The sequence below is a fragment of the Malania oleifera genome, chromosome 11 (genome assembly GCF_029873635.1).
Source record: "Malania oleifera isolate guangnan ecotype guangnan chromosome 11, ASM2987363v1, whole genome shotgun sequence".
Lineage (NCBI taxonomy): Eukaryota > Viridiplantae > Streptophyta > Magnoliopsida > Santalales > Ximeniaceae > Malania > Malania oleifera.
Genome location: NC_080427.1, coordinates 60267082 through 60279158, shown reverse-complemented (window position 1 = coordinate 60279158; position 12077 = coordinate 60267082). Strand labels below are relative to the sequence as shown.

At 36.4% G+C, this 12077-nt stretch overlaps 1 protein-coding gene across 2 annotated transcripts in view; it reads right to left on the bottom strand.

Annotated features, from left to right (window-relative positions):
- The window catches only part of LOC131168524 (GPI ethanolamine phosphate transferase 1), a 44427-nt gene extending 32663 nt beyond the window's left edge, over positions 1 to 11764 (bottom strand). The window contains exons 1-12 of one of the 2 annotated variants that reach the window (XM_058128024.1): positions 11442 to 11764; positions 10713 to 10904; positions 10386 to 10541; positions 5704 to 5997; positions 4778 to 4995; positions 4591 to 4665; positions 4362 to 4428; positions 3582 to 3907; positions 2920 to 3153; positions 2625 to 2812; positions 462 to 603; positions 267 to 375 (exon numbers count right to left, since the gene is read on the bottom strand). In XM_058128024.1, the coding sequence (XP_057984007.1) occupies positions 267 to 375; positions 462 to 603; positions 2625 to 2812; positions 2920 to 3153; positions 3582 to 3907; positions 4362 to 4428; positions 4591 to 4665; positions 4778 to 4995; positions 5704 to 5997; positions 10386 to 10541; positions 10713 to 10904; positions 11442 to 11685 (2245 nt within the window). In that variant the 5' untranslated portion in view covers positions 11686 to 11764. The remainder of the gene's footprint in view (positions 1 to 266; positions 376 to 461; positions 604 to 2624; positions 2813 to 2919; positions 3154 to 3581; positions 3908 to 4361; positions 4429 to 4590; positions 4666 to 4777; positions 4996 to 5703; positions 5998 to 10385; positions 10542 to 10712; positions 10905 to 11441) is intronic. The other variant, XM_058128025.1, reaches the window with a different exon arrangement.
- Positions 11765 to 12077: the final 313 nt, after the last annotated feature.

The following is a 12077-nucleotide window of genomic DNA, read 5'->3' as shown; positions in this document are numbered from 1 at the left end:
ATATAAGAAAATAATCTCTAGCTGTCAACAGATATGAATATAAAAAGCATAAAAAAATATATATTCATATTTGTGTCTTAGAATCTTAAATCTATAAAATATGATGTAAAAAATTCAAAAAAAAAAAAAAGAAAAAAAAAGAAAGAAAAAACCATTATTCCATGCTTCATAGTATTTACCTGAATAGCAGTGACACAGCATAAAAAACAGAAAGGAAAAGAGAAAATATGTATATTAAAAAAAAAAAAAGGCCTCCCTGCACTTACCAGCAATGGACCAGTTAATCAGTTGGTGCAATGCAAGCAGTTCCTGCTTCTGGGTTCTATGAGATGTAGACAGTGATACCATCAACAATGACAATACCACCAACAGAACCTACTTTTAGAGGAAAAAGAAAAACAAATCAATTCAGATTGAAGGAACTTACAGATTTTAATCCCACAGAAAGACAAGACACGCACCTGTAAGTGAAAGAGCAGTGGGAACCTATGTTTCTTCATATCATGATTCATAATGCAAAGCCAATACTTATCCCTTTCCGTACGCACATCTAGATACCTCACTGCCACTGCTATCATGATAATCAGAGCTCCACTTGCAATTCTGCATACAAATAAGTCATTATTATAACCTACTCATATCAAATAAAAACTAAACACACTGGTCTCAAGCTAGCTGATTTTTTTTTTGGTATACTTTCCACAATGAATTTATACAAGATTGGTAGCTTTGTGAGTAATCATATCCTAGTACTAGAGTCCAATATCATCTGGGAATTTTCTGGTTCATGAGATCAGAACAGGAATTCAGTTTTATGCACTAAAATGCAGAACATTAGGAGTATGCTTATATCAATATATAGGTGAAAAATGTGTACCAAGTCTACTGATTAGTACAGGAGTCCAATGTTACCAAGAAAGTGGAACGTTCTGTATCATGGAATGTCAACAGGAATGCAGTATGCAATATGCACTAAAATGCTAAACATTAAGAGTATGCTTATATATAAGTGAGAAATGTGCACTGACACTTAAATATTTATGGAAGGTTGTTGAGGTGTTCCTAAATTTAAAAAGCATTTCCTAGGTGAAATATATTAATAATGATAGAATAAAATTATGACGCCCAAAGCTTTGTCATATGGAAGAAATTGATTAGAATCTTTGGATTGCTAGATTAGTGACCTAGAACAAAAATATACCGTATTTTAGATGTTCGTGCAAATTCTCAGTTTGCCAGAGCATGCACTTTCTATATGTACTAGACCTTAAAAAAATGGCATCCAGAAGAACTAATTCCCCACCCACCCCACCTAGGGGCCCATAAAAGGAAAAACAAAAGGTGATTTTAGATGCATAGCAATCAACACCTAACATAGCTTACTTCAAATCCATGCATCCCCTGTGAGCAAGTGTCATGGCACCACATCAAATGTATACTAGGCAGATCTTGGGTTTATAAGGTTGGTTCACACTCTAATTATATAAGGCACCTTTTATGGGACACAACTGTGAGACTAGTGAGCCAAAGCAAACAATACCTCATGGAGTTGGACCCAAACCATTGCATTTGGTATCAAAGCCATCCTAGTGGTATTATCATGTGGGTAGATACTACACAAAGGAGTGGGCCACTCCAATGAGGCATTAGAGATCACACAGGAGAGCAAGTGATGGTCCCACATCGGATGTCTAATAGGAAGATCTTGGGCTTAAAATATTAGTTCACACTTCAATTATGTGAGGCAACTTGCCAGTGGGCAAAAGCAAATAATACTCACCAATCACTAGAGTTGGACCAAGACCGTTACAATTGGTATCAAAGCCACCCTAGGGGTACTATCATGTGGGTGGATCCTACACAAAGGCATGGGCCACTCTAACAACGGTGTCATAGATCGGACAAGAGAGCATGTCATGGTTCCACATTATATGTGTACAAGGGAGATCTTGGGCTTATGAGGTTGGTTCACACTCCAATATGTGAGACCCTTTTATAGGATAAAACTGAATGGGAAGTGGACCAAAGCGAGCAATACCTCACCGGAGTTGGCATGAGGCTGTTACATCATGTGATGTGATGTACAAAATTGATCTTTGACCAATGCTTGGAAAGAAACATCAATTTGGGCAAGTTTGCTCCACATCAATCCTTACATTGAGGGAGAATTACATTCATTGTACTCCAATTCTAAGAAGGAACTTCCTCGCAACATAATTAGCATTCACAAATAAATTTGCATATGCCAATGCTTTTCAAAGTCTTTCTTGGTCCATACACCCTAATTTCAGTAACTTGGAGAAACAACAAGATAACAACTGAAAGGGGGGAGTGATCCTAACAGCTTCTCCTGCTCCATTGAGATTTTACACGTATTACCTATTACGCACATTTATGGAAAAAAAAAATGGTTCAAGTTTCAAAGTGATTAGGAATAAGCAAACATCTCAATCTTTCTACATTGCAAAGATGGGGATATGTACTTTGGCACCGAGCTTACGCATTGACATAATATCAAAAAAGGCTTGGTTTGGCTTAATTACACTAGAGTACCATTTTTCTATAATTTTACAAACCAAAGAACTCAGAACAAGGGAGGAAGAGAGTCAAGGAAATTGACTTACACTAATTGATTGTTATCAGGAATTTCTGCTGGCATCAAAGTAAAAACCGATAAAAACCAACATGCAACCAACACAAAGATTGGTATGACAGATCTCCATGGAATGATGTGAAAAAGATAAAAAGAAGCAACAAGCCCCACCACCAAAAAACACCAAGTATAGAGCTTCCTGTCAGTAAAGCTGTTCACCTGCACAAGGTATTATATAGTATGACTTAAAATGCTCTTAAGAAAGACCCACTACCAATATTTTATGGCTGATGACAAGGCAATAACAGCATGTTTGACAGCCATACCAGAAATTCAAGAATGAATATTGAAACAGCACAAGTGACAAGGAATTTAATGATATAATCGTATTTTCTCCCATGAAAGATTCTCCATAATGCTTTCAGAAACTGATATTCACTAAATATTTGCGTCCAGAGAAATATTGTCATTCCAGTGTATGCATGGTAAAGAGGTGGAGAGTCCTCCAAGAACAATAATATACAAAGTACTCCCATCAACAAGCATCCACATAGATACACCTGCCATAGAAAACAAATTGCGTGAGAATTTTAATGCACAAGTAGGCAAGAACATGATTTCATATTTACTTCTGAGTGATGATGTTCAAAGACAATTAGTGTGAAAATGAAGTAGCTTTGCACGGATTTGCAATGGAAATTCATAAGAATTTAATTGCAAAGAGGCTTAGAAAGCAATAAGCGAATCCAAATTCAAGGCATGAGCCGTATGAAAATTAATTAAAAAAGCCATATTCTTTCATTTGATCACACAAATGGGACAAAACATACCACGAGAATCATGCTTAAGCTATTCAATGCTATGTACTAAAGACTAAATTTTCCTTTTTAGTAAGTTCTTTTATTCTTTGGAAAGTATTCTAAAGACACAAATTTCTTAAAACCATTGATTACTACATTAATTTTACTCCTAAAATTATAAACATTACTTTTCCAGCATCATTCTTCAGATGAACTGCTTGCTCCTTTCTGAAAAAATTCACGGGCAAAGATGTATAAGACTGTAGCACATGGATAACAAGATAGACCATCCAACCAATGTATCCAAGAGTAACTAAACTCATCAGCCTAAACCAATCATAAGTTTGAAAATAGTGAAGTCCTTCCAGTGCCAAGCTTCTGAGATTTTGAGATAACTTCATTGCAGCTCCATAGTCTTTGACAGATATCAAATATTCGATTTGTTCAAAAGTAGAAACATAATGTGCCAGTGGTTTAAAAGGCTTGAAATATAATGAATTTTCCTGCTTCATCTCTAATATTGTCAAGGAAACTTTAAATAATAGCAAATTCAGACCCTGCTTGTCTCTCTTGCTTTACACATATCTTGACAATGTACAGGACAAGCCAGTACATAGGGCTCTCGCCAAATCAGGATCCAGGGAGAATCAGATGTACACAGCTTTATCCCACAAGTACAGAGGCTGTTTCCATGATTCAAACCCCATGACGTGCAGGTTGGAATGAAGAAAACTTATTGACATGCTAAAAAGTAATAACACATCCTCAAAAATTAATAGCACGTGCTTGAAAATGGAAAAAAGATACATGGCATAAAACACACGATTCAGGTTCAAAACAAGAAATACCAAGGAGTAATATGACTTTCAAATAAAAATAAAAGCAGAAAAAAAGTTAAAACTTCAAGAAAGTAATACTTGTTACCAAACATAAAACTAAGAAATAAAATTGACACAATATGAGGATACGTGACTTGCGAAGAAACTGGTTGAGAACTTGCTTTGTATTAGCCAGCACAGCTTCTACTTCTTCTGCCTGGCCATTAGAAGTTAATATTAAAATGCTTGTCAATTTGCTAAACATTTATTTTCAACTTGGACTAATTCAACTCACAAATTAGAAAATTCAGTTAAAATTACCCTATAATTTTTATGACACAACATGATTCTCAAAAATAACGATTTAAAGGTAGCCTACCTCAATCATGTTAACATATCCAAGGGGCAAATTTCCAACAGAGTTAACAGGACATGGCAAACCAAGAAGAGTAGACTGCCAAAAAGTCAATTAATCAACATATCAAAAGGATAAAATTTAAGGATTCTTCAAATGAAAATACAGCATGAACCAAAGAATTTCAAGAAAGATAAATAGATTGTAAAACCATTAGTGGTGCAATATCAGCTTGATTAACATCGACTCTTTCTATGTCATTGAGGCCCCATTCTGTGGGTGTTGGCATGTCATGCACATGGTCATCAACAAAACGGAAGTCGCAACTGGAATGGTTGCTACCAGACAGTGGCTTGGGATATTTGACACCTGCTCCCCAAACAACAAGGGGAGTATCTGTGTTTGAAGGATGCCCATCGCCATGACTTCCTATCAGTAAAACAGTGCCAGCATCTTAACTGTGAGACATGCTTACAAAAAGAAATTGTTGAAATAAGATGGCTCTATAAGTGTGAAGAAATAGTATGCTTTCGGCAAACTAAAACAAAGAGTGCATGTCAACATTTAATAATCAGTTCTCCAGAAAAAACAAGTTCATAGCATTCAGATACAAGGCCTTGGTGAAAACAGAAACTTTTAGGGGCTCAAGAAATTTTGCTGCTACTCAGCTCAAAAAAAGTAGTTCCATATTTAATAATCAGATGTCCAGCAAAAGCAAGTTGGTACCGTTCAGATACAAGGCCTTGGAGAAAACAAAATCTTTAGGGGCTCAAGGAATTTCACTGCTACTCAGCTCAAAAAAAGCAGATCCATTTGTAATGACAGGTCTATGCTGATGGATTTAGCACCTTAAATTATATATAAGACTTCCCTATTCATGATAATTTAGCTTGTTTACCACTTTACCTACAATCTCTCAGTTTTTCAGTTAAAATAAGTACATGTGGTCATCTTCGGCGGATATGGGGAAAAGAAGTAAATTGCATAGATAGTGCTTGACAACTTGTTTCTTCACCTAGGCAATGGCAAGCACATGCTTCTAGTTTTGACCAAACTATGGAAGACAATTGCAAATATTCAAGATACAATATTTAATTAAATGCATCAAATAAAAACAAATACTGAAAACATTCCAACCTTTGTCACTCATTCCATGATCAGCTGTAAAAACATATGCTGTCCGGTTGTCTTTAAAGTAACCTTCAAGAAGATCATAAACCCTTTTTGCTATATGGTCAACTACCTTAACATTATTGAGGTATATGGATGAATAGGGCCGATGTGCATGGCCATTTGAATCGCAACCCAGTAAGTGCAGAAATACAACAAGATTGTCCTGTAGAAGTAACTGATTCATTTGTGGGTCTTCATTAGACCTATTCAAAAGGTCCTGGAATTGATCAAAAGACCACTCATCCAAAAATGATGCATCTGCATAAACACTAATGAATAGTATAAAAAAACTACAGAATCTAGAAATAGAAATACAAGGATTTGCTGCTGTAAAGTTGCAAATAGATTATTCATGGCAAGCATCTAATTTATTTTTTTTACAAGAAGCAGTGAAACAAATCCAATGAAATTCAAAATATAAATTGACAACGGCATTACAATTTATTTCTAGAAGGAATAATCAAAATATCAACATGCATATTGTTGCATACAAAAATGTAAAATCATGCCTAAAATTTAAAATTGAAAAAACAACGATCTGTACACAACAGATCATTTCCAGAAACATAAAAAAAATTTAAAAAAAAAAAAAGGGCGCCTGATGAACAAAGCTCCCACATATGCAAGGTCTGGGGAAGGGGCGGACCATGAGGAAACATATTGCCACTTCAACTCTTTAAAGAAAGTATTAAAGAAGCACTAGAACTTTTACCGAGAGAGAGAATATGATGAAGTAATTTAAGCTCACAAATCACCAAGAAGATAAGACAAATACAGTTCACAGCACTATTATCAGAAATAATAGCGGGTTTTTTACATGCATATATGAGGAATCGATCTCATCTGCTTCAATCATAAAAAGTATACAAGTGAATAATTGGATGCTGGTAAATTTTTCTTGAGAATGCAACTGAACAAAATATTCCAGGAACTGAAAGAGATAGGACAGAGGAAAGGTTATCTGCGTCAACTTTTGCACACCCTTACACATTTAAAGCACAGCTGTTAGACAGAAGCATGTAATATAGAATTGAATGACACAAAAGGGAAACACCTTCTAAGCAGCTCGACGTGTGTTCTAAGAGCTCAAATCGAGCTTACATATATTTGAACAAATGCACATAGTATAGATAGTCGCACAATATCACTTAACAAAATACTGACTAGCTTTAAGTTTAACTTGTTGAAACTTGTTTGAGACAAATTGCCATGGTCTAGCATTAAGTTAATTCGTTGATTTCTACTAAAGCACTGAGCCAATAGGTTTAGGCTTCAGTTGGTACCCCTATACGATAACTACTCAACTAAAAGAAGTATTGGGCTAAAAACGAATTGTTAAAAAATGTAGTTCACTGTGTGTTCTGAAGTAAAAAGGAAGCATTTGATTGTATAAATAAGATATAGTGAAACTTCTTATTCTACTTTGTTCTTTATCTTCCTTTTCTCCACCATTAGCTTTTCCTCCCTCTCCTGGTTTTTCCTATCCAAAAACTTCATCAGCTCTTTACCCAACCCTTAAAATTCAGCTCTACCCTATCCACCAATCCAGAAACTTCTTATCCTCTACGTACTTGTCACCTGTTGCCACCACCATTGCAACCACAACATTTACAGATGCACCTCCACCATCAGTATCAGTTGCTGAGGTTGCTTTGGCAAATCAGCTTGCTGACTGTAGGGATCATAGCCCCTACTCCAATATCAATTTCAACCTTTGCACCAATTCAAACAAACAAGGGAATTCCCATCAACAATATCAACAGCATGCAGAATAGAATGCAAGGAACTCGACCTAAAGCTCTCCTGTGATTTCTGTTTCTGGCTGAATGAAATGAAATATTGGGAGGGGGGTTCCTGGAGATGAAGGGCTACAATTGCTAGTGATGATGGGCACAGAACAAAAATTTTCCATTGGGGGAGTAGTGAATCAACTGAGAGCAATGAAAGTTTCTCTATAGGACAAGCTTTCTTAAATTATATTATTGGAGCTCCCTGTCCAGTAATAGTACCCAGTTATACGTGGAACTGTTTACTGCAAAAGTATTACAAGATTATTTATGAAAAAAACTCTTAAATAAGAGATTTCTAACAAGTACTTGACATTAAACGTACTTGTCCAGGATCGTAGCAACTAGCAAACACTAGTTATGTACATAAAGCAATTATTGTAAGTATTATAAATAATTTGTTTAAAGTGACACCAAACAGTATTTACCATGACAGGCATGAACATTGTATCAGAAAAGGTAAGATAATAAATTAATAATTACAAATTTCAAAGACGTTGGAAAGAATTGTTACTCACCCCCTAATGTAAAATTTTAAGCTCTTAGGTAGCAGGCCAATATCAAACTACATAGGAGTCCTCAAGTGCAACCCTCTCTCGCACATGGAGAAGCAAACAAATCAAACTTGAATGGATACACATACACAGAGACCAATGTGCACTTTAATGGCCATAAAACAAGAGAAAACACAGTTAAGAAAATACTTGAATCCAGGACCTCCTAGAATGAAAGCTCTAATACTTTGTTAGGTCACCACTTTAGCTAAAGGCTTAAGATGTCAAATTTTGTGCCAACAATATATATCAAGATATCCAAAAGGAACCTTAAGACTGGCAGCTTTCCTAAGCCAATAGCAACAACAAAATATACTACAATTAAATTAAGGGCAGCTACAAGATTTGAGAAAACAAGCCACTTTGCATAATTCAAGAACCAACAATTTGCATTTTAATTAGAATTCAACATTTAAGACTGCTAGATGGTGTCCCAATCATGCGCCAGGACATCACTATCTTGAAAGAAAAAAAATATGTATGTCAATGTTGTTATGTGGGTTTGCATGGAAATCTTGCCAAGCAATTATATAGTTGATTGGTTGGGAACAATAAGAGCCTTAGAGCTATATTACTATGGAGATTTTATAGAGTTGCCCATTACAAGTAAGAAGAGGGGGAAAAGGCTTGAATATTTTTTCACATTTTTACATCTTTGATGGTCATCAATTGGTTGACTCTCGGTTTTGATGCTCCCGACTATGTGAAGTTATTTCTACTAGTCTTAGTCGCACGTTGACCTTCTCATTTTTTTGCTTCAAATACCCACTTGGTGAGATCTTTTCCTCTTATTTTGTTGAAATCCAGGTTAGAGTGATGGAAGTGTTGGCATCCAAGAGTTTGTACACTGTGAATGGTGTTGTTGATTGATGATCTTTATTCTTTAGCTTAAGAAAACTAGTTCTTTTAATTCCATTATAGACATTGTGGAAGATTTGAGAAATTTGGTTCCTAATGTTTTTTGTTCCATCTTGGAGGGTTTTTATGTAAAAATTGTTTGCTTGTGGGTTGGTTATTTCATATTTTATTGTGGTTGTTCTTGCATGTGATTTGTGCAATCTTGGATGCTTGATGAGCCATTGCAATTCACATTTATTTTGAACAATGTGGGGTACATTATCTTTTCTTGGGCTTGGTCACATGGTGTCACCCCAATAAAATTGGTACTAAAGCTTCAGTGTATCTGAATTACGCTTTTTGTGTGGATTAAATGGAAAAGAGCTCTTGCACCATGTTCAAGCTCACAGCTTCTAATAACTCCATCTGGAATCTAAAATGGAGGATATTTTGCACTGCAAAGAATTATTCCAATCAACCAAAGTGAAGGAAATCATGTCACAAAACAAGACTAATGATGGTTGGAGCTAATATAAAAGTTGTTGTACAAATTCAGCAATGGGTTGACCAAAGTGTACTCCATCACGTTGCACAAGAAGATAATGCTTACATATGGCAATTTTTGCAACTTTTGTGAGGGTGAGATATGTTAAAGGTATGCCCCGCCTATATAGTGGGATCTACCACTAGCTTGAAACCAAAAAATAAGAGTAAATGTTTTTAGTAGGTTTGTGTGGGGATCTTGCCAAGCAAAAAGGTAAAGAAAAAGCTGCAGTTTTCCTTCCCCATTTCTACGTCATTGAAGCCAAGATCAAAAGATTGCTTGAAACCCGATTTTACTGAAATTTCAATATGTTGCTCCTCGTGATATGAAGTCCATTTGTACAAGTCTTGATTGTTCATTGATCTCCTCATTTGTTTGCTTCAAATACCCACTTGGTGAGACTTTAGGATGGTATCTAGTGTAGGTATCCAAGAGTGTGCATGCTCTTAGTGAACATATTTGTTTGTTGCTGATTGGTGATCTCTAGCTAGGCTAGAAAGACTTGTTCTTGTAATCCCAGAAATGATATAATGGAAGATTTGCTCAGTTTCAATCCCGTAGTTTTTCCCATCACCTTGGAAGTTTTTCACATAAAAATTGCTTGTGTCTAGTGGATTGATTATTTCAATTCTATTTTGTTGTGGTTGTTTTTGCATGTAATTTGTATACGCATTTTGAATGACGAGCCATTGTGTTTCCCATTTAATTTGCACAAGGCATAGATTATTTTCTTCAGCTTGGTCACTAGGTGTCACCACAACAAAGACAACTATCAAACTATATCCAAGAAAAATTTCGATTAACTGAATTATTTACAAATTTTGCATCCCTAGAAAGGTATCACATGGACTTCTATGCATACATTCAAGCAACAAAAACCATGAACAAGTTCCCATTAAGCCTGTGTTAAAGATTGTAGTGTACCAGTTGCAAAGTCTTCAAAAGTATGAGGATAAGTATCCCAACTACTGTGTGGCAAGGCACCACAGAATATCGGAACAATATCTGGGCTACCAAAGGCAAATGTATGCCGGCTCCGATTGAACACTGAATCAAATTCAACTGGATTGGCCTTCCATCCTGCAATTAAAGTGGAGCATCTTTAGCTGAAAGAATGCTTGCTAACCATTAATGTAATTTACTGGTGAGGTAAATGAATACAATAAAGAACAACATGCAGTAGTAAAAGGCAGATTGGGATTGTTTCTCATAATATGTACGACTGCAGTGCAAGTGGATAAAAGATCCCACCTTTTGTAACTGCACTAGGGTCCTCGTAGAACCCAGCAATTAAAGCAACATGCCCAGGCCTTGATTCAGTTGGTGGACGAGCATGAGACACTCCCCAGCGACCTCGCTCTTTAATTATGCTTCTCAAAAAAGGTGCTCGGAAATTTCCTTCTGAATCCGGCTCAAAAAACTTGTCGGCCCTTAAACCATCCGCTGCAATTTTATTAATACATCACAAATGGCCTTAGATATAAAGCTTTAAAGTTCATCAAACAGAAAACGTGTGCTCTTACAAAATGAGTACCCGATTTCTCAATCTGAGTCCAACCAAACAACTGTTTCTCCAAACAAATTATTCACCTTAATACGGCTAATATTGCACCAAGCAATTCTAACGAAAATAATACCTGTTTTAGTTAAGAAAGCAGATGCTAAGATGAATTACACCAGAACCTCTTGAATGCTATGATCAACATAAGACCCCAAATCACAGATACCTAGCGAATTACTGTATTTAATAAGCCGTAATTGATCTGGCCCATTTGCCATTAAGAACAATGCATCCAAAAAGAAAGCATATCAAGATGACCCATTTTGAATAAAAGTCACTGAATTAATGAAGTCAACTCGAAAACACAAGCTTAAGCAAACAGAAAACAATGGCATCCCTTCATTAATGTGTGTGTGTGTGTGTGTGTGTATGTGCGTGTATGTGTTTGTGTGTGTGTGTGTGTAAGAGAGAGGGCGCACCGACGAGAAGCACAAGACGTTTAGCGGGGGCGGAGAAACGGGGGATCACAGGATCCATGCCGTGGACTATAGGAGTTTTGAAGTAAATGTCGAAGATGCTGAGCATGTAAACAGCGTGGAGCACCACTCCCAGTACCACCAGCCATCTCTCTCGTCTCTTGAGCCACCTTCTTCTGCGCTCCCCCGTCTTGCCTCTGCTTCCTTCCGGGTCACTGACTCTTCCCAAGATCCCATCGCCTCCCATTTTTGGTGCTCTTGCTGCCTCGCTGTGGTTTCTGTTTTAATCTTTGAAATTGCCACTCGACTTTTCTGACGGAGGCACTGCAGCATTTCTATTTTCGTAACATCTTACATTGTCAATTCGTCTAAAATGAAGTAAAATTCGTAATCACACATTATGACTTCCAAATAAAAATTTTACCATGTGAATAGTATTTTCCTTTGGAAAAAGAATTGTGTTTGCTTGTAGAATGTTTGTTCACTTGTCCAAAACATGAGTATTGCCCTGTGAATAGACTATTGTCCAATTGACCAGTAAGAATTTGGCAAAGAGAATCTTCTCTACATGGGGCATATAAGGCATTATATCATGTCTAAAAAGATGATAGCATATCAAAATGAGTGGGCAATTGTCAT